This window comes from Antedon mediterranea, chromosome 7 (assembly GCF_964355755.1).
Source record: "Antedon mediterranea chromosome 7, ecAntMedi1.1, whole genome shotgun sequence".
NCBI lineage: Eukaryota > Metazoa > Echinodermata > Crinoidea > Comatulida > Antedonidae > Antedon > Antedon mediterranea.
The window spans coordinates 15,014,184-15,038,097 of NC_092676.1; the positions used below are offsets into that span (position 1 = coordinate 15,014,184).

Consider the following 23,914-nt stretch of genomic DNA (forward strand, 5'->3'; position numbering starts at 1 on the left):
AATAAAATAATCAATACAATATAAACAATTGTGCAATTGAACAGACATAGATCACAAGACCAAGACAAGTTGGGTCCTCTAAATATACTGAAACATTGCACACACAAATCTAAAAATAACATTTCAAAAAGTCTGCAAAAATAGTAAGTAAGTTAAGTTTAAATCATTACGAATTAAGCATTTATAAAAAAAAATCTGTGTATAAACTAATAGTAGATTTAATCATAAATCATTTATTCATAAAACATCTTCTTCATAAAATAATAATAATTGTGGTCCACAAAATGTTCTAGTGAAATCTTTAGTAGTTTATAGTAACATATCTATCCCAAAAGGATATTATTCGCAAAAGCCTTGCGTATCAAAGTTTTATTTTTAAATTAATCCCATTTAGACCTGTTTAGTTTACATCGAAAAGGCAATGTTATGAAATTGTTACTGTAACAGAAGTGTATCATTTATTATAATATTATTAATCAAGATCAGTATGCAACAGGAAAAAAAACTGACATCATTATCGTCGTCGTCATCATCAAGCCGTACTTTTTTGTAGATTCTTGTTACACATATGTAATAGAATTAAGAGGATTCATCATTGCCATGCAATACTTCATATCCGGTAGGCCTACACCAAACTACAAAATAAATTGTAAAATACATCGGAAAGCTGCATATGGAATATAAACAGCGATATGAAGATGTCACATGGAGGTTTGGAGTTATAAAGGCCATGTTACACGGGCGGAAAATGCGTAGCTTGTCCCACGTACAGTAAAATCTGTATCTATCCTCAGCGAAAACCGCCCTTTTGCTTCTCGCTTTGTGTAAATTGTCATAATATAAGGAATTCTATATTTTTTATTACCGTTACCGCTCGTCGTCTGTGTAAATTGGCATTAAGGCTGAGGCATGAAGTCTATAATTATGATAATAAAAATGTATGGCTTACATAGGAGTTAAAGTAATTGTCTTTACTAAATTCAATAAGCATAATCACAGAAAATGTAGATAGATTTTCACAATAATGTCAGTGCACATGAGAACACACATGATTTTCAATTGAAAGTGAATAGTAGACATTGGTAAATGGGGGTAAAACAAACCTATTCTGTTCATCTTTCCAAGGCCATAGAAGAACCAGGAGAAGAACTGAGAATAACATAAAATACAATCATTTTTTAAAAATAAAGTACTGTATTTTTTATATATGAAAAACAAAGTTCATCAATTGCCAGCATTTTAACAGCAGAAACAATTATTGAGACATTTACACACAATTTTAATTTTTTTTGTGGCTATTGAGATTATCATTGAATTATTGTTTTAAACAATTTTAACAATTATTTTTCTTTTAAATTAAAATGACTTGTAGTATATACTTAATAGGCCTTTAAGAATACTAGGTTTGCGTAAAAATAAGGTAGGTAGGTAGGTATTTTTTAATGTATTTGTTAATGAGATATTTAAATAAAGGAAAACAATACTTGTATATGGCACTTTTTTTCATCCCTTAAGACATCAGTATCAATATATGTTTTCCCTTCTTCAATTACATAGATAATCGGCCAGGGTAGAGGTACACCAATATTAACTTTTAGGCTTTCTGGTAGAGCAAATTTTAATAATTTTCAGCATAAAAAGAAAATCACAAACGTTACGGTCTTACTAAACACCACCAGATACCTGCCAGACCAACAAATCCTACCACCAGAGATCAGCCACCTGCTTGGAATTGATTATTAATGGTATATTACAAATTTCAAAGTCTAATTCTGTCAGATAAAATTGAAGTGAAAAGTTGAATTTCTCGCAGTCACAATCCCAGAATCGAATGCCTTTTATCATCCTATATAACGAAACGAACGCGTTCAACCGTGTCTCTTGTGTATTGTATACTGGTCAACTGTAAGACACTATCGATGCTTTTTTGTTACTAGGTCAGTCACATAAAAAAATACACTAATCGATTGCGCGATTTCTTTCATTTGTCATGTTTTTATCATGTTTCGTATGGCAAAAACGGTAACGATATCATAACAAGTAACATACAGGTACATAATGAAAGTAAACATGCAAGTTCATCAATGGTTTCAGGTACTTTTAATGCCAACAATTAGGTGCTAATTTAATCAAACGGCAACCATTTGATTTCTGCGGCAAATAGCGTAATTTAACAAATTTGCGGTCAATTTTCCGTAAAATTCTAAGAAATCGGGATTTTCTTTAATGATTCTTTCCTTTTATTTAGTAACATCGACATTTATTGGAAATCATGTTCGTCTTCGCATCCAATTAAACCTTGTTTTGCTAAAATAGCCTTCATTCATTAATTTTTGTTTGCTTCATTTTCTTTTGTACCAATTTTTTAAGGATGTCTTCGTACATTTTTATTTTTCTAACTATACTGCGTGGTCCGAAAATAAACAAAAAACTAAAATAGCTATTTCCACCAACGGCAAACGTAGTTGAAACCAAGAAGATGCAAGATGATGACTCAACGTGAACCCGTACATTACTTCTACCGCGTACGGTTGAAAATCTACCGATGAAATCAGAAATTTTGTTTTAAAACCCTTTATAACATTACTTCCTAAGATAGAAATATGGAACAATATCGTAATAGTGAGAACTAATGTTATCAAATCTACGTTTCGCGGTACATCCGAGGTAGATGAGGTAGATATCCAAGGCGGAGATTTGTCCCGAGGTTTTTCCATTGTGCTCGCCTATGTCAGAATTAAGCACAATTTACCATCACTAAAGGAAGTGTAGACGATGGTTCTCGGAATGATAATGACTCGAGTAAAAGGATTTAGAAGGACGTTCTGGCTTGGACGTTTTCGGTCGGTTACCATTATTAAAATGCTTGATATTCGTAAAACTAACTCTCTATTGTCCACCCAATCTGTTAAAGTCGAGTGGAATGTGTACTCGAACACTACGATCAACATCAGTCGCAACAAATCTCTATTGTCCACCCAGTCTGTTAAAGTCGAGTGCAACGTGTACTCTCGAATACTACGATCAACATCAGACGCAACCAATCTATGTTGTCCCATGGAGGGTTCCTCCATGGTTGTCCGCCCAGTCTGTTAAAGTCGAATGCAACGTGTACTCGAACACTAGGATCAACATCAGACGCAACCAATCTCTGTTGTCCGCCCAGTCTGTTAAAGTCGAGTGGAACGTGTACTCGAACACTACTATCACCACCAGACGCAATCGATCTCTTTCCACCCAGTCTGTTAAAGTCTAATGCAACGTGTAGGGCCTACTCGAACACTACCGATCAACATCAGACGTAACCAATCTCTGTTGTCCACCCAGTATGTTAAAGCCGAGTGCAACGTGTACTCGAACACTACGATCAACATCAGACGCAACCAATCTCTATTGTCAACCCAGTCTGTTAAAGTCGAGTGCAACGTGTACTCGAACACTATGATCAACATCAGACGCAACAAATCTCTGTTGTCAACCCAGTCTGTTAAAGTCGAGTGCAACGTGTACTCGAACACTACGATCAACATCAGACGCAACCAATCTCTATTGTCAACCCAGTCTGTTAAAGTCGAGTGCAACGTGTAGGCCTACTCGAACACTACGATCAACATCAGACGCAACCAATCTCTATTGTCAACACAGTCTGTAAAAGTCGAATGCAACGTGTAGGCCTACTCGAACACTATGATCAACATCAGACGCAACCAATCTCTATTATTGTCCACCCAGTCTGTTAAAGTCGAGTGCAACGTGTACTCGAACACTACGATCAACATCAGACGCAACAAATCTCTGTTGTCCGCCCAGTCTGTTAAAGTCGAGTGGAACGTGTACTCGAACACTACGATCAACATCAGACGCAACCAATCTCTATTGTCCACCCAGTCTGTTAAAGTCGAGTGCAACGTGTAGGCCTACTCGAACACTATGATCAACATCACATCAGACGCAACCAATCTCTATTGTCCACCCAGTCTGTTAAAGTCGAGTGCAACGTGTAGGCCTACTCGAACACTATGATCAACATCAGACGCAACCAATCTCTATTGTCCACCCAGTCTGTAAAAGTCGAATGCAGCTTGTACTCGAACACTATGATCAACATCAGACGCAACCAATCTCTATTGTCAACACAGTCTGTAAAAGTCGAATGCAACGTGTAGGCCTACTCGAACACTACGATCAACATCAGACGCAACCAATCTCTATTGTCCACCCAGTCTGTTAAAGCCGAGTGCAACGTGTACTCGAACACTACGATCAACATCAGATGCAACCAATCTCTATTGTCAACCCAGTCTGTTAAAGTCGAGTGCAACGTGTACTCGAACACTACGATCAACATCAGATGCAACCAATATCTATTATCCACCCAGTCTGTAAAAGTCGAATGCAACGTGTACTCGAACACTACGATCAACATCAGACGCCACCAATCTCTATTGTCCACCCAGTCTGTAAAAGTCGAATGCAACGTGTACTCGAACACTATTATCAACATCAGATGCAACAAATCTCTATTGTCAACCCAGTCTGTTAAAGTCGAGTGCAACGTGTACTCGAACACTACGATAAACATCAGACGCAACCAATCTCTATTGTCCACCCAGTCTGTTAAAGTCGAGTTCTACGTGTACTCGAATACTACGATCACCATCAGACGCGCGCAACCAATCTCTATTGTCAACCTAGTCTGTTAAAGTCGAGTGGAACGTGTACTCGAACACTACGATAAACATCAGTCGCAACCAATCTATGTTGTCCACCCAGTCTGTTAAAGTCGAGTGGAACGTGTACTCGAACACTACGATCAACATCAGACGCAACCAATCTCTATTGTCAATCCAGTCTAAAGTCGAGTGCAACTACTATCACCACCAGACGCAATCTCTGTTGTCCACCCAGTATGTTAAAGTCGAGTGCAACGTGTACTCGAACACTACGATCAACATCAGTGGCAACCAATCTCTGTTGTCCACCCAGTCTGTTAAAGTCGAGTGCAACGTGTGCTCGAACACTACGATCAACATCAGACGCAACCAATCTCTATTGTCAACCCAGTCTGTTAAAGTCGAGTGCAACGTGTGCTCGAACACTACGATCAACATCAGACCAAACCAATCTCTGTTGCCCACCCTATCTGTTAAAGTCGAATGCAAGTCCAATGTCGTCTGGAACAACATACTGAATGTCCCCGGGTTTCCCCTGTCTACTTTAACCCGATTGGGTTATTTTACAAAATGGCTGCCACCTTGACAATATTTACCATATGTTGACAACTAGTAGGTGTAAGTAAACAATACGGTCAAAACAAGCATTTCTAGTCATTCTTACTGAAACTTTACCATTATTAGATTGAATATAAATAGACGTCTTTTGAGTATTTTGACACCAAAATTGTTTGACTACATCCACTGGTTTGTCAACATATGGAAAAGTGGCAGTCACTTTGAAGCAGACCGGGTATTGAATAGTTTGAATACGTTTTCACAAAAAGGTCGATGATACCTACCGAGACCAGAACACAAACACAACGGACATAACCAATTGCTATTTAATTTTCCTGAAAGCAATAATACAGTAATATTACAATGAATTAACAACAGTCATTAATGCTGTTAGTGCTTAAGAACGTACGTAAATAAGTCAAAATACTATTTAATTTTAAATCCTATTGTCTTTATGGCTTATAATCAATTTTCTTTTGAGAATTGTGGAGGTGAGTTAGTTTAGGACAATAGTATATTTGGATACTGAAGTTCTTGTATGAAAACATTTGATATACTGAGAATTGATTAATTAAATCTAAAACCGTAAATAGGTAAGAATGAAAAAAGCCGCCCAGTCGAGATTCGATCTCGGAAACTTCTGCTTGATGCAGATATTCTAACCATTAGACCACTGGGGTTTTGATTGGATGGTGTAGTACGGCCGCGACTACAGTACTACATCTCAATCTTGTAGGCACGCGCAACATAGATCAAATTGATACTCCCTCTCTGATACTTAAATGAACTAGTTGCGCAAGAACGCTTACGTCGATAACCTAAAGGAAAAGTAAGCAGTACATACTTCTTAATTTAAATTCAATTAAAAGGACATTCACAAATATATTTTAATACGTCATAACTGCCTAATTGAGTTGTTTTTGCATCGACATCTATTTGGGAAAAATATTTTGATAATTTGAATATTGATTGGAAGTCATGTTGGTTATCTAAAGTTTGTAAAATGAAAGATAAAAAATTAATCTATATATAAATTTACGTAAGGGCAAAATTCGGTAAATCGCGTGTTATTTCTAGAATGTTTACTCGATGGTATATAAAGTTGGTTCGTACTTTCGGTACTGATTTTAACCACCTGATATTATAACCCTGTTTACTAATTAAATTGAGTTCGATAATTAGTTATTGACGATTAAAACGAATTTAGGTTCAACGATTTGCCCCAAATAAGGGTGTTTTTCGATCGCGGTATACACTGTCTAATGGATGTCCGTCTTGAAAAATACCCGCAGACAATAATACGAGGATGCTTCGCATTTTCCTATCTCCTCCTACGATAATTGTTTTTAATGGCTGAAAACCGGTTGAACAGCTCGAGTACAGCATCATAATGTTGAAGACAGGCCGATTTTTTTTAAAAAATACTATTTTGATAGATTTAATATACGTTTATACAAATGTATTGATTTGCGATGAATGGAACATTCCAATCTCTGTTCCACAAGTGTCTATTCCCTCAGGCGTCGTAAAGGCAAGTACTGTATACTCATAACAGAAATTCGATCCATTTTTTTTCGTTACTAAATGGATAAAGAATATATTTAAAAATTGTTCTTCTTTGCACCCATCCTCTTCCCCATCCCTCAACCCTAATGTTACATACAAAACACAAATTAAGTTTGTTTAAATTTGACTTAAACAATGTGTCTCATTTTGTGACAAGTTTCTCTTTCGGAAGTAATTCCCAGGGTGCTAATTTTAGTTGAGTACATAAATCACAGTGTCTATTTATTCGTTCCTGTAAACGACATGTATTATTGTCCTGTGGCGGTACGTACATTTGAAATCGCCAGTTCTTTAACGCTGAAATTATTATGTGTTCGAGAACCATCTGTGGGCACGACCTAGATGGTACGCGAGCGAAGCGAGCGTACCATCTAGTACACTTTAATTACAAACTGGTAAATAGAATTTTAGCAACAAACAAAAGGTTGTTTATCTGGAAACTAAAAGATACTAATATATGTGGTAGATGTGGAGCGGTACAAGATGAGGAGCATATGTTTTTTACTTGTAAATTTATTCAAAGTTTTTGGAAAAAAATAGAGATTGTTTTAAAAGGTACCAATCATATAAACATATCTTTTCAAAATCTGGTAATTGGAACAAGAAATATTCTTACTGATTTTATATATACATTTGCTTTCACGGTTTATAAACAAAAGATACTGGCTGATGTTACAAATAAAAGTTATTTTAATTTATGGAAATGTTTTAAACAAGGAATTCTATTCAGAATGGAATGTGATATAGTGTATAAAAGAGAGGAAAGCATAAAAAAAATGGGAAAAAGTAAAAAATATTATTTTAGCAATGTAAAAATGTATAATTGTTAAACAATACAGGCTAAAAACACGAGAAAATATTATTACGACACAATACTTAATGTTCTTGTATGTTTTTTTACCTTACTAGTTTTATTTACTGGTGGTATATGAGTTACAGTATATTTTATTTTGTGATGATCTAATGGCAATTGTGAACCTAAATTATGTGATGTATATTTTTATATAACTTTTGTCTATTTTTTAAATGCGTTAACTTTTTATATATGTAAAATACTCAAAATAAGAAAAACAAAACAAAAACTATAAGCTGCAGAGATAGTTTTCTACTACTGATACAAAATTGATATAGATTACTGTAACAATTGTAAAGAATGAAATAAAAGTGAGTGAATCTCACAAAAGACAAAAAAAAATCTATTTGGCCTACTCTAAAACCATAGGTAACATTCTGTCGGAAACGGATTCATGATCTCTTAAGATGATTTTAACTAGGCGAAATTGTTTGCGCAAATTGAAAACGTCAATCAATCAAACAATCAAGTTTACATTTATTTCATTCAAATCAAAATAACAATGAAAAAACATTTCTTTGAATATACAAATAGTTTATGAAATTAAAACAGACTGGAAAAGAAAGAAGTGTCTAAAAAATGATAATAAATTTCTTATAGTTTTGAAAGTGGCAAAGTCCCAAAAAGTAAAATAAAAAGGTAAAACCAAGAGAAACCAGGCCATAAATATTAGTAATAGCTTATAGTTATACGCATGCGTAGAGAGGGATTTGAAAGAGAGAAACGCATGGATTACGCTTACGATTCGCATAGAGAAAAATCGGCTATATGCATGCGTATGTTTCCATCTTCCGAATCCATCTCTTAAGCCTATTTTCCACTAGGCGAATTTGTTCACGCGAATCCAACGTTTCGAAGAGAAAAAAATCGCCTACTATCCACATGGATGAGCGAATAGTACGTTCATGTTCCAGGCCCGTAACCAGGGGGGGGGGGGGAATCGGGGGATCGTACGATCCCCCCCCCCCCCCCGCTGAACAGCGAGTTCCGCTTGGCCTCCCCCTTTTTTTGCTGGGCATACTAACACAACACGACGATTGTTCACTAAAGGCCTAGTCAAGCCTTAATAAATTTAATTAATACACTATATATATATATATATTTTATCTAAAATGTAAAAACCTAACACTAAAATTTACAAGATAAGTTCTATTTGATAACTGCTGAACATCGTGGTTCTGGAGCTAGCGAGCTGTACACAGAGCATAGTTGTTGTTTGGTTGACATAACAGGGTATTCCCCTACACAGGTCTCCGCGTGCGTGCGTGACGTGCCCTGCCTGCTTGATAGAGAAAGCATGCAGCTCACACGCAAGTGCAAGATGCAATGGTTGAGTGAATTCAGGGATCATCTTAATTCCATGGTTTTTTACCTAAACACCACATGATGGTGAATATGCCTGTTAAAGTCTCAATGATACGATCCCTAATGTACCATGTTGTTGCTAGGAGGCTTGAAAGGAGGAGGGATCTAGCCTAATTTCGGTCGGCAAGAGAATGCCGTCCTCTGACAATATAAGGTCGGCAATATTAAGGTCGGCAATTGAAATTTGTGGGCTGGAAATTACACCAACAATATAGTTCATAAAAAAAAAGAGAGTAGCCGGAAATGCGATTTGCGGCCATAGGCCTATAGAGAAAAAAAATTCGAGGGTATGGTTCCAGTGGCGCGCGGATCTAGCGGGGGCGTATTTTTTTTAAATTAAATAGATTTTAAAAACACGTATCGTTTCGACGGTCACCGATGGTTTGCACATTTTCATAGTGAAAATAGTACGTCGGAGCACATCGTCAGCTTGATCGCATTCCACCAAGCATGTACATCGACATCCTTTGTGTACTATCAATCTCTAGCGTTACCAACGATCATTCACAGTTAAGTGTAAAAGGAGCAAGTTCATAAAAGCCACGTGGTGAGCTTGGTCGCGTTCCACTAAGCAGGTCGGCATCCTTTGTGATCGTCACTCCCGTATTGTAGAGTAGCGGTACCTCAGACGATCAATAGAGTTGATGAAGCCACATGGTCAGTGCTACTATACTACGCGCCCATTTATTAAGTACAATAAAAACAAAGGCTAGGACTGTATGCCTATGAAAATTATCCCGTCAGGGATAAATTTTATTAAAACATATTACTATTAAAATATTAACAATGCTGCAGCATTTCATGACCCTTGTTGTTTTATTTGCTTTCCCGTCGATGATTCTCATAAACACATCGCGATGACATCATGACAAAAGAGGTGTTTTGTTTTTTTCAAATCACTAAATATAATGTAATCGAGCCGGACCGTAATTTTTAAACGATCGTTTAAACCAGGTCGTTGAATATGCCGTGATTTTAATTGGCCCTGTTCAGACCCATGGCGTTAGACCGTTTTAGCGTACAACGTTACTATCAAGGTCACGTTACAAACTGCAGAGAAAAAAACGAGGTGTTCAGACCCATAGCGTACGATTATCGTTACAACGGAAGTACGTCATCCAAGTTGTTTCTAGTTGCATATTCATGTGCTCTTACCCACGTGTTTTCATCATTATTTCCACTGTATACAGGCCTAGATCTCAGCCCTACAATTATGACAAAATTTGCCGTAAATAAAACATACCTCAGCATTTATTTAAGAAAAATATAGTAAAGCCAAATTTCTGTTTCTATTGTTTTTATTTTGTAGTAAAATCATTTTCCCCAGGCTCTTGTGTTACCATGGAGTAAAGAATAAAATAAAGCAGGCCTCGTAATGATGAAGAAAAAAATGATTGTGATTAGTCTATCCAGTCCAGTCAAAGATTATATATTCTTTGGTCCAGTCGGTTGAAAATAACCCTTAACTTGCTAATAAAAGGGAAACAGCTCCCCTTGTTTGTTTACTGATTTTTTTAGGAGTTAGGGGGTTTTCAGCATTAAACTTGTCCAGTCTAGTCTGCCTTGTATGAATGAGTGACTTGATGTCCCAGGCTAGTTTTTAGCTTGAATGAAATGCGTGAATGGCTCTAGGCCTAGCTAGGCCTAAAAGCGGATGGGATCGTAGTCCCTATGTTTAAATACAAGGTGCATGTATTTATGTCATTTGTTAGAAAATATAATGGTAATCAGTTGATAATAGTTTGTAGCCTTTGTAACAGTTGTATTTGTAGTGTAGTTAGGCCTTATTTATTCTGGCCTTTTTGTTATTGAAATCCATCTCACACATTGACGATACAAGATGTCAGCCTAGGTCAAACCTTGTTTCGCGTCATAACAGGAAACGTTCTGATTGGATACAACGTTGACTTACAGTTGCGTCGTACGCTAAAACGGTACTATCAACCGTTTTCCACTACAACGCTACAACCGTTGTACAACGCGTTGTACGCTAATCCCCAACTGTTCAGACACACATTCTTTTAGCGTCGTACGCTAAAACGGTCTAACGCCATGGGTCTGAACAGGGCCTTGTCAAAAACATGACCGTCAGTCGATGGCTCGGAGTTTCGATAAATCTCGCGTCGCATGTGTTACGTGGTGGTGGAAAACACTCAGCAAGTTTGCTTCATTATATGCATGAGACTCTGTGACGACACGCTTTAACGTGACGTCATTTTAATTTAGCTGCATGATGCGAAGAAGAAGTAGTCACTGCGATCGACCCGGCGCGCGCGCGTGTAAGAAAATAATACCGGCCTAGGCTATACTAGGACAAGTTTATGCTTATATAAAAGCTGAAAAACATCGTCGCGTTGTAAAAATTTAGATGTAAAGTACACAGGCAAGTTGTTAGCTTGCTTTGGTACCCTAGGTAAGTATCAGCTGCATGTTCCACATGTCGTAATTCGCGAGCTTTAGAGTGTTTGGTAAATGACATTATGAGATGTTTGTAAATCGTTTTAAACGACTTACAATGCGCTAGAACGCCAAAATTTCCAGGGGCCGTCGGCCCCTGGATCCCGACCGGGGGCCCTTGGCGGCCCCCTGTCCCCCAGCCAATGTTTGCTCGCTTTGCTCGCAAAGCTATGCCACCCCTATTTCAATATCCTGGATCCGCCCCTTGGTTCCACTAAACAACTTAACGATCCACCCCGCCGTCAAACCTGGTTACGGCCCTGTGTTCCACGCGTGGTTGCCGAGCATTTCGATTCGCATGAGTGCTCATGAAAGCGTCAGAGCTCATTTCCTGAGCTTTGATTGGTTGCGCAATATTTCGCTTCGCAAAAAGTAGAAACAATTCGAACTAGTAAATTTCGTGAAGCGAAAAATCAAAGGAACTAGAATTCGTCGAAGAAGGGAGTATGACAGACAGAAACTCGAATACGCATGCGCATAGCATGACGCTTTCGATTCGCGCGAACAAATTCGCCTAGTGGAAAATAGGCTTATGCGTATAAACTGACGCTTACGATTCGCGCGAAGAAAATCGCCTAGTGGAATATCGGCCTTATAAGGCCACTATTATTATACTGTATTCTATTTTTAAAAAGATAATATTCTTACCAGCAATGTTTCTGCAAATTCTAGAAAAAAACTTGACCAGACCACAACAATCCCCTATATACAGTACAAAATTCGAAAAAAAAACACCATTTATGTTCGTTTGCAATATGTAATACCATACATTTTTATATTATACAATGAATGTTTATGAGTTTAAAGGTTTCAGTCGATGTTATGATTAATAATAGAGTATGGTGGCGCAATTCACTTCACCTTTTGTATTTTCGGTCTCGTTGGCTCTTTCGACTTGCCCTATCGTGTTTATACCTTGATCATCATCATTATCATGAACAGGAGTTGAATCTGATATTTCCAAAACAACATATTGTGTAACTGATTTAGTAGTACAAAAATATTGTTAAAATCATTGAAGAAATATATAATACTATATTCATGGGCAACTAGTATTTTCTAGTAAATGCCTATGTTTTTTACAATTAATGTATTGTAAGTTTGTGGCGCAATTTACTTCACCTTTTGTATTTTCGGTCTCGTCGGCTCTTTCGACTTGCCCTATCGTGTTTATACCTTGATCATCATCATCATTATCATCATGAACAGGAGTTGAATCTGATATTTTCAAAACAACATATCGTGTAACTGATTTAGTAGTACATGAATATTGTTAAAATCATTGAAGAAATATACAATACTATATCCATGGGCAACTAATATTTTCTAGTAAATGCCTATGTTTTTTACAATTAATGTATTGTAAGTATGTGGCGCAATTCACTTCACCTTTTGTATTTTCGGTCTCGTCGGCTCTTTCGTCTTGCCATATCGTGTTTATACCTTGATCATCATCATCATCATTATCATCATGAACAGGAGTTGAATCTGATATTTTCAAAACAACATATCGTGTAACTGATTTAGTAGTACATGAATATTGTTAAAATCATTGAAGAAATATACAATACTATATCCATGGGCAACTAATATTTTCTAGTAAATGCCTATGTTTTTTACAATTAATGTATTGTAAGTATGTGGCGCAATTCACTTCACCTTTTGTATTTTCGGTCTCGTCGGCTCTTTCGTCTTGCCATTTCGGGTTTATACATTGATCATCATCATTATCATCATGAACAGGAATTGAATCTGATATTTTGAAAACAACAAATTGTGTAACTGATTTAGTAGTACATGAATATTGTTAAAATCATTGAAGAAATATACAATACTATATTCATGGACAACTAGTATTTTCAAGTAAAGGCCTATGTTTTTTACAATTAATGTATTGTAAATAGAATAATTCAGTTTATGCATTGCATTAAATTATGCAGTAATATGTTCTAATCACCTTTTAGTTTTTCGCTCTCGTCATCCTTTTCGCACTCCGCATTTGTGTCTCTCTCTTGATTATTGTACTGTTTTTGGTCTTCAGCATTTTTAATGTCAACAAATGACAGAGGCAACATCAGACAATCATCACTAAATGGATTGGACGACTCACTGGAGTCAGATTTTTCTTCGATATAAAGTCTCAGATTATCATCTCTTATAGTTTGAAGCCAGTATGTCAAAAAGCTACGTTTAACAGATGATTTCAATTCTTTCGTTTCAAATATTTCATTGTAGAAAAATAAAATCAATGGCTGCTGCATCTCTTCAAATCCCAACTCACACATAGATTTAAAAATACGTGTAATTCGAAGGTAATTATGAGAGGAACTGTAAGAATAAATAGTTTTCAGTTATATTGCATGTTTATAGACTGCCGACCACTATTTTGGTTAATGTATTTAAACTTTATGCTATCAATGCAGTATAATAATTACCTACAATCATCATTCTCCTTTATAAGTTTACAAAATATGGTATTTTCTTTTTGAACAAACTATTTCGTTATTTCGTGTGAAACCGTACAATGGTTAGGGTTATATTTATATTTCCATTCATATTCATATTGTTTATTTTATTTCATTACAATTTAATGAAAAATAATTAAAGATCATCATAATAGTTATCATCACCATTTATAGCGCACATTTTCTATGATAAACTCATAATTAGCGGCGCTTTACATAGTGGTTGAAATAAAAAGTCTAAGAGCTTGTTACGAGTCCGTCACATCAGCGACCCTTGAATAAATAATAATATATTATTACTACATAAATACAAAGAAATAGAACTTACCGGTTAAGATGTTTAAATCTGCTTTCAAAATCATCAGATCTACACAGTTTATAGGAACCTTTTATCAATTTAATTCTAATGCCGTAAAATCCCAACATCATTTCCAAGCTATTGATAAATCTCTTGCGAGCAGCCGGATCCTTTTGAATTCTCTGACATGAAAGAATATTTTTTACAATAAATGTAATATAGCCTAAATACAGTACTTGGATTTTTGAATGGATTTCCTAGAAATGTCTTACAAAACCATGACAAAACCTCGTATGTGAAATAATAAGTATTTATTTAAATTCAGAATTGTATTTATTTATTTATTATTATTTATATTTTACTGGTATCTGTGGCATATCCAATTTATTACGCATTTACAAAAAAAGAACAAATTCCATTTTAAAACTATCTTTTAATAGAATGGCGACATTATGCTTCACGAAATTAAATTTGTGGCGGATCTACAACACCATGTGTAGGCGATTCGCCAGTTCGTGTGATGACGACACAGTGATGTTGCCGCTGTTCGTCAACAGGGAGGAGATCAAAGACATGTTTGGGTACAATCATGGTGACATTTTCGGCTTCATAGGTTAGAGTTTAGTGTTCAGTGATGTCAAAAAATGATGTTTTACCCCCAAATAAGTAGTTAACAACAAAACTGTAACTCTGTTTTAATTGATATATCATGTGTTCACTTTTATCTTGATTCGGTGGGATTTTCTATGTTTTTGGAGGTTTGCGGAAAAATATTATTGCAACAAGTGTATTATATGTTATTTCTGAAGCAGAAAACAACAACAACAACAAAACACCTGATGCGGCTAAATTCATTATGTGAGATTTTATCTCTTTCATTCAAAGAATATTAAGTTGGAGTGTTCAACTCACTATACGTGTGTCGACCTCTGTAGTTGTAATGTTGATAGTGTTGAGCCGAGAAATGTACAAAAAGTCACATTGTGCAAATAACCATATTTGTGCAAAAATAATTCATTAATGTGCAAACATCAAGCCGTTAAATGCAAAAACGATCAGTTTCGACGTTAAATGTGTTTTGCCATGTTTGCTGCACAAAAGTGGTTATCTTATTTGTACATTTGAAGGCAAAATGGTGTTTTGTTACTTCTTCGTACTTCAATTCAACATCTAAGTAACATAATTTTTCTTTATTTAAATTTTCTAGAAGATATATATTTTTGGTACAGTTATCTGAAGTGATCACTTTTACATCTATTAGGTCTATTGTTATTTTTAAAATAAGTGCATTCACAACAAAAGCACGTAGGTCCTACCTTTGCTTCGTGGAGTTGTAGAACTTGCGAATACCAATTTACTCCTTTTTCTCTTATTGGGAATAACCTTTGAAAAAAAAACCAGAAAAATAATGAGTATTGTTTTGATTTTTACGGTAGTTCATTATTTTCCTTTTTGACAATATCCTCTTTCTTTTGTATTATCTGAGGCCATAATCCAAAGTGTGTACATCAAGTGATTTAAACACAGCGTGGGTTCAAACAACACGAAGACGCTTCTTGAGAGAAGTTCTCAATGTAAGCGAGTCAAATGGTTGAGCTTTTAAGGAATGGGCGCCATTTACCTTACCTAAAGAGGTACTTCACTTTCAGGGCTAGTTGCCTTAACGGCATGATAGTGAAAGTCAAAGTCTTCATGGATAAGTACTACGCCGTGTTTACACCCATAGGCTAATTCGAGACGAGTAAGGGGTTACCCCGGTGAACTGGTTCACAAAGTAGCCTTTGTATCAGGGGGGGTTACCACCTATCTGATAGGGCCAGTGATTAATTTAAATTTACTATTGGTAATCTTTGGCCACATGTGCCTAAAGATATAAAATAAAAACAAAAACTATTTTACTGTACACTGTTTACAGGAAAATTAGTGATAAAAGTTGTTGATAATAATCACAATCAAATGCTGGCAAAAACATCTTACCATTGTATGTAATTATGATTGTACTCTAGTACGTCATAATTTCCTTTCCACTTCTCGTGAATTTCATCAATAAACTCACCTATATAAGTGAGAAAATAAAATCTGTTACCGCACATTATAATATATATTACCGTATATCATAAGTATAAACAGTTAGAGTTAGTTCAATACATGACTTGCAATTCATACTAAAGACAAGATCGTATCAATTTGATATTTGTTGTGTCAGAAAAAGAAGCACGACGTATCTCGTTATCTATAAATTAATTATGAATATGCCTATCGTTATTACCAAACAGAAAGCACATTATACATACCTTCTGGTTTGAATTTAATCTTATTCTGGTAGAAAAGCCAATTGTCCTTAAGAGCTTCATTATCTTCACTCCTCATAGTCTTTTGAATAACAATACATTGTATTACATTTTATACTCCGTGTGTATGGGGCAAAAATACAGTACTATATAAATATAATTTCCAAACATTTTAAGAGTTGCTAAAAAAAACAAAATTTGTTTTTCCAATTTATTTCTACTTTTACGAAGAGGATCAGGAGGATTTCACACTCCGTATACAATAAAAACACCTTGAGACACAACTAGTGTTTTTAAATTGAACACTCATGAAATACCGTACAACAAAGAAAAAAACAAAAATGATCTAAATACTTCTTACGGGATAGCCATCTCTAAACTGTTTACAATCTCCGTTTTGTATTTTGGTTTGAAAGTTCTGTAACGACATATTAAAACGCACAATTAAAACACATAAAACAAATCCTATATCTCGTTTTTCTTTTTATTGTCCTTTTTATAAAAACATCAGAAAAAATGTATCTGATTTAAATGTATAGGTGCACATGTTAAAAAAATATGTTTGATATTCATAAAAAAATCGTTTGCAATTTACTTATATAAAGTTTATGCAAAAAAAAACCATTTGTACTGTATGTTTAAAAATAAAATAGATTTTATAATTTGAGTGGCCGGAGCAGGAGGACATTGTTTCTTAAAATAAAATTAGGGTTTTTTTTTTAAAGATGTTTGTCAGTTCAAATTAGTGTAAACTTATGTGTAGCGATTTCATAAAGTGTTAAAACATGTATTGCGCCTCATTTGCACACAGTATTGTCCTCTTAATAGAGGTGTCCCTTGACGAGGGCATCCCAAAGGAGGAGTTCTACTGTATGCCTTATGAAACGACCACTTGAATTGAAATATAATGATTGGAAACGGGTCATCATCAATTAAGGTCAAGGTGCTCGTTAAAACAATTGACTAATGATAACTTACTTTTGAAGGAGCAGGTATGACAGCTCTTGTAGACCTATTTTCGACATCCGTTATTGGTAAGTTCGCTTCATTCTTGTCATCATTTTTACTATTTTGAGATTCATGAGCATCTTCTTTTGAAATATTTCCATCGCTTACACAATCTACACTACCTACGTTTTCTGCAAACTTTGAAATCACAATCACAATCAAAATAAGTTATTTCAATGCAGTATTTTTATTTTTCAATTAAAGTATCACAATTTGCAATCTGGAAACCATTGGAGAATGCCACGAGAGGCATGTCAACTTACAGTGCTTTCAAGAACTATCGATATTAGTTCTCTTGAAACGACCACTTAAATTGAAATTGAAATATAATGATTGGAAACAGGTCATCGTCAATTAAGGTCAAGGTGCTCGTTAAAACAATTGACTAATGATAACTTACTTTTGAAGGAGCAGGTATGACAGCTCTTGTAGACCTATTTTCGACATCCGTTATTGGTAAGTTCGCTTCATTCTTGTCATCATTTTCACTATTTTGAGATTCATGAGCATCTTCTTTTGAAATATTTCCATCGCTTACACGATCTACACTACCTACGTTTTCTGCAAACTTTGAAATCACAATCACAATCAAAATAAGTTATTTCAATGCAGTATTTTTATTTTTCAATTAAAGTATCACAATTTGCAATCTGGAAGCCATTGGAGAATGCCACGAGAGGCATGTCAACTTACAGTGCTTTCAAGAACTATCGATATTAGTTCTCTTGAAACGACCACTTAAATTGAAATTGAAATATAATGATTGGAAACAGGTCATCGTCAATTAAGGTCAAGGTGCTCGTTAAAAAAATTGACTAATGATAACTTACTTTTGAAGGAGCAGGTATGACAGCTCTTGTAGACCTATTTTCGACATCCGTTATTGGTAAGTTCGCTTCATTCTTGTCATCATTTTTACTATTTTGAGATTCATGAGCATCTTCTTTTGAAATATTTCCATCGCTTACACGATCTACACTACCTACGTTTTCTGCAAACTTTGAAATCACAATCACAATCAAAATAAGTTATTTCAATGCAGTATTTTTATTTTTCAATTAAAGTATCACAATTTGCAATCTGGAAGCCATTGGAGAATGCCACGAGAGGCATGTCAACTTACAGTGCTTTCAAGAACTATCGATATTAGTTCTCTTGAAACGACCACTTAAATTGAAATTGAAATATAATGATTGGAAACAGGCCATCGTCAATTAGGGTCAAGGTGCTCGTTAAAACAATTGACTAATGATAACTTACTTTTGAAGGAGCATGTATGACAGCTCTTGTAGGCCTATTTTCGACATCCGTTATTGGTAAGTTCGCTTCATTCTTGTCATCATTTTTACTATTTTGAGATTCATGAGCATCTTCTTTTGAATTATTTCCATCGCTTACACGATCTACGTTTTCTGCAAACTTTGAAATCACAATCACAATCAAAATAAGTTATTTCAATACAGTATTTTTATTTTTCATTTAAAGTATCACAATTTGCAATCTGGAAGCCATTGGAGAATGCCACGAGAGGCATGTCAACTTACAGTGCTTTCAAGAACTATCGATATTAGTTCTCTTGAAACGACCACTTAAATTGAAATTGAAATATAATGATTGGAAACAGGTCATCGTCAATTAAGGTCAAGGTGCTCGTTAAAACAATTGACTAATGATAACTTACTTTTGAAGGAGCAGGTATGACAGCTCTTGTAGGCCTATTTTCGACATCCGTTATTGGTAAGTTCGCTTCATTCTTGTCATCATTTTTACTATTTTGAGATTCATGAGCATCTTCTTTTGAAATATTTCCATCGCTTACACGATCTACACTACCTACGTTTTCTGCAAACTTTGAAATCACAATCACAATCAAAATAAGTTATTTCAATGCAGTATTTTTATTTTTCAATTAAAGTATCACAATTTGCAATCTGGAAGCCATTGGAGAATGCCACGAGAGGCATGTCAACTTACAGTGCTTTCAAGAACTATCGATATTAGTTCTCTTGAAACGACCACTTAAATTGAAATTGAAATATGATTGGAAACAGGTCATCATCAATTAAGGTCAAGGTGCTCGTTAAAACAATTGACTAATGATAACTTACTTTTGAAGGAGCAGGTATGACAGCTCTTGTAGGCCTATTTTCGACATCCGTTATTGGTAAGTTCGCTTCATTCTTGTCATCATTTTTACTATTTTGAGATTCATGAGCATCTTCTTTTGAATTATTACCATCGCTTACACGATCTACACTACCTACGTTTTCTGCTAACTTTGAAATCACGATCACAATCAAAATAAGTTATTTCAATACAGTATTTTTATTTTCAATTAAAGTATCAGAATTTGCAATCTGGAAGCCATTGGAGAATGTCACGAGAGGCATGTCAACTTACAGTGCTTTCAAGAACTATCGATATTAGTTCTCTTGAAACGACCACTTAAATTGAAATTGAAATATAATGATTGGAAACAGGTCATCATCAATTAAGGTCAAGGTGCTCGTTAAAACAATTGACTAATGATAACTTACTTTTGAAGGAGCATGTATGACAGCTCTTGTAGGCCTGTTTTCGACATCCGTTATTGGTAAGTTCGCTTCATTCTTGTCATCATTTTTACTATTTTGAGATTCATGAGCATCTTCTTTTGAATTATTTCCATCGCTTACACGATCTACACTACCTACGTTTTCTGCAAACTTTGAAATCACAATCACAATCAAAATAAGTTATTTCAATGCAGTATTTTTATTTTTCAATTAAAGTATCACAATTTGCAATCTGGAAGCCATTGGAGAATGCCACGAGAGGCATGTCAACTTACAGTGCTTTCAAGAACTATCGATATTAGTTCTCTTGAAACGACCACTTAAATTGAAATATGATTGGAAACAGGTCATCATCAATTAAGGTCAAGGTGCTCGTTAAAACAATTGACTAATGATAACTTACTTTTGAAGGAGCAGGTATGACAGCTCTTGTAGGCCTATTTTCAACATCCGTTATTTGTAAGTTCGCTTCATTCTTGTCATCATTTTTACTATTTTGAGATTCATGAGCATCTTCTTTTGAATTATTTCCATCGCTTACACGATCTACACTACCTACGTTTTCTGCAAACTTTGAAATCACGATCACAATCAAAATAAGTTATTTCAATACAGTATTTTTATTTTCAATTAAAGTATCACAATTTGCAATCTGGAAGCCATTGGAGAATGTCACGAGAGGCATGTCAACTTACAGTGCTTTCAAGAACTATCGATATTAGTTGTCTTGAAACGACCACTTAAATTGAAATTGAAATATAATGATTGGAAACGGGTCATCTTCAATTAAGGTCAAGGTGCTCGTTAAAACAATTGACTAATGATAACTTACTTTTGAAGGAGCAGGTATGACAGCTCTTGTAGGCCTATTTTCGACATCCGTTATTGGTAAGTTCGCTTCATTCTTGTCATCATTTTTACTGTTTTGAGGTTCATGAGCATCTTCTTTTGAATTATTTCCATCGCTTACACGATCTACACTACCTACGTTTTCTGCTAACTTTGAAATCACAATCACAATCAAAATAAGTTATTTCAATACATTATTTTTATTTGTCAATTAAAGTATTACAATTTGCAATCTGGAAGCCATTGGAGAATGCCACGAGAGGCATTCAACTTACAGAGCTTTCAAGACATATCGATATTAGTTCTCTTGTTGAAACACTTCGTTACGTTTCTAGCTGTCTACGTCAGCTATGGAGTTTGGGTGACTGCAGTAGGCCGAGTCCGGTAAGCTTTCTTTGACGGTGCTTTTTGTTTCGGCGACATCCATTATCCTACCTTTTCATCTTGTTTATTATCATCCTAACTACTTTTATCTGATAACCTGGATCCCATAATTAAAAGCTTACTTTTTGCGAAACCTCCTTTGGAGAACTTTCTTTTCCAAAGTTTGTTTTCTTGTTATCCGCTAATTCAACACTACGTTCGCTTGCGACTTGCTGTCTCGTCCTGTCTTCTTTCGATTCAACAATATTGTCTTCATCATCTTCACAACATTCGTTGCCTTGAATCTTAACAACTTTGTCTAACAGAAAAACTAATAATTCAGAATCTCTGGTTCATAGAAATAAGTACATATAAGTGTACATACAAGCATATTAAAAATGACAAAATGCGCACATAAATTTTACAAAAGTGCTAAAAATGGTAAAAAAAAGGCCTTTTTACAATAAAAATAAATCTTTCTTCATAAATGTCTTCATTCATTAGAGCGCATCTTGTTTATTTTTTCCCGATTTTTTTTGAAATTTTAATATGTGCTTGCTCAATTAATTATTTTTTCCATTTTCATTTTACTATTTCTTACTACAATTTTGAATAACTTAGATCGCGTAATTTCACCTTTACTGTTTTATTTAAATATCTTACAGCTCTTCGGGATTAAAGTTCTATCGGATGTTGTGACGTTATCATATGGCCAGTTTAAGTTAAAAGTAGTTTTTCATCTCTTTCGTAAAAGTTATACACATTTCAAAAAGCGCGCACCGCGCTTAATATACGTGCCCAATCTTCTTCCAAATCTTACATCTTTTTGCTCAATTCATTATCTTCCGATCTGATTTTAACGTACGTGCATGTTTTTAAAAATTAAATGTCAGTAAAATTATAAAAATGCTCACCTATATTCTTCGTCAAAGTGACAAATTAAATTCCAGTTATGTCTGTTTTTATTTAACTACAAACATAAACATGAAAAGCAGCATTGTCTGGTATTATTGGCAACATTGCTGCCTCTCATTCCTAATGTTTATCACAGAGCTCGTTTGACATCGTGACATGGTCTTAACAAATCCCCATCTACAGGGCCGTAGCCAGGATCTGTTAAGGGGGGGGGGGGAGGTTTCGGACACTAAGTATTTGGGTCACTATATTTCATAGCCAAACATAATTAGCCTACTGTAGGTAACCGCAGCGTTCCATTTTTTATGTACGTCAGAAGGCTATATACTTTATGCATGCTGACTGGCAGTGATATATATAAACAATAGGTACGCGGTTGTCTGGCGGTGTGTACTTTGTACGAATCGTTCATGGCCTAGCTCGCTGTAGTGCGGTATTCGTGTCAATATCATGTTATATCCAGGGACCAAAAATGCGTATTTATTTTTCAGGTGAAAATCGGCAATTAATTTGCTACTACTCTTTGAAACAGACAGACACGTTATCGCTCGACGTACGCTCATACAGCAGGGAAGAAGTTAGAGCTATTCACGAACAAATTTACGATTTTTAAAATTTTCGAATAACCCTTGTACTGTGGGTTAAGGGGCGGGGGGGGGGGGTGGTTCGCCCGAATCTATATCTACAGCACCACAACATAACATGTTTACAATTATCACATTAAAACTAATTTATTTATAAAAGCATAACTTTCAATCATCATTCCCGTAAATTAGTCTCATTTTTTAAAATAATTTAGTTATGGTGTACCACGATACGAGCACCAACCAAAATTACAAATTTGTTTAATAAACCGTGTTTACGCGAAATACAAAGGCCTGTTGAATAATCCTACCGCTGCACCCCAACCATTATCTAGTTCCGTTTACACCAGACATTGTTGTATAATTATAAGTCTACATGCAGACACCATACGCCAAACTATGTCACCATGTATTTAATGAACAATACTTACTGGCGACTATTCACATCATGTTTTTGTAATTGCTTTTGCAATATGTCATATGAACCATGTTATAGGCCTACTTACTACGTTGGTCTCCAGAATCACCTTCAGAATGTTCCCTCTTTCTTGATTCGTGGTGTTTTTCGTGTTCATTACATTCCTGGTTGGTATCGATATCATTTAAGTCGTCATGAGCGCTTGCCATTTTGTTCTGCAATGCGTTAGTTAGGCCTAACAATAGCAGAATGTCGTTGTAACATTACACAAACACTAAGTACATAAAATGTATTATTTATAGCTATTTCCTCGTAATAATGTGTACTTTGTTAGTTATTGAGAAGAGGCGTATTTAAATATAATTGTCTGGGAATTTCCAGTTAACATGGTAGAGGGCGGGCGTCGGACTATGATTGAAATCTCCAGCGTTGGTCTTCAGTTTGACAGGGAGATGTTAGGTTATAAATTGGGTATAAAAGTCTAATTTTCTCGTAAAATCCCAAGTTTTGCAAGATGCAACATCAAGAAATGTTATTACCTATATACATAGAACCTACGGATGAAATTTTATTAGGGTACGTTCTTATACCATGGTGAGGGTGATTTTTGACTGGACTATAACAGACAGTGCTAACGAATCCATGTCTCTCTCTCCCCCCCCCCCCCCTCTCTCTTTATTTCTTCATCAACATTCT

The 23,914-nt window shown here is 35.3% G+C and overlaps 1 protein-coding gene across 6 annotated transcripts; it reads right to left on the reverse strand.

The window, feature by feature from the left end:
• Window positions 1-36: 36 nt before the first annotated feature.
• On the reverse strand, window positions 37-23,470 carry LOC140055312 (uncharacterized). Of its 6 annotated transcripts, none has more exons than XM_072100623.1 (24): window positions 23,307-23,470; window positions 21,445-21,620; window positions 20,922-21,089; window positions 20,645-20,660; window positions 20,072-20,214; window positions 19,643-19,810; window positions 19,216-19,383; window positions 18,795-18,953; window positions 18,365-18,532; window positions 17,935-18,102; window positions 17,505-17,672; window positions 16,888-16,944; window positions 16,530-16,608; window positions 16,213-16,291; window positions 15,552-15,618; window positions 14,266-14,417; window positions 13,430-13,800; window positions 13,132-13,224; window positions 12,862-12,960; window positions 12,595-12,690; window positions 12,334-12,423; window positions 12,121-12,174; window positions 5,516-5,566; window positions 37-635 (listed from the first exon to the last, which is right to left on the reverse strand). In XM_072100623.1, exons 1-24 carry the CDS (start codon window positions 23,425-23,427, stop codon window positions 580-582), a joined length of 2,967 nt encoding a protein of 988 aa, XP_071956724.1. In that variant the 5' UTR covers window positions 23,428-23,470; the 3' UTR covers window positions 37-579. The 6 variants fall into 6 exon arrangements, with proteins under 6 accessions (XP_071956724.1, XP_071956720.1, XP_071956723.1 ...); XM_072100619.1 differs by having other exon boundaries at window positions 20,072-20,239; window positions 20,493-20,660; XM_072100622.1 differs by lacking the exon at window positions 18,795-18,953 and having other exon boundaries at window positions 20,072-20,239; window positions 20,493-20,660.
• Window positions 23,471-23,914: the final 444 nt, after the last annotated feature.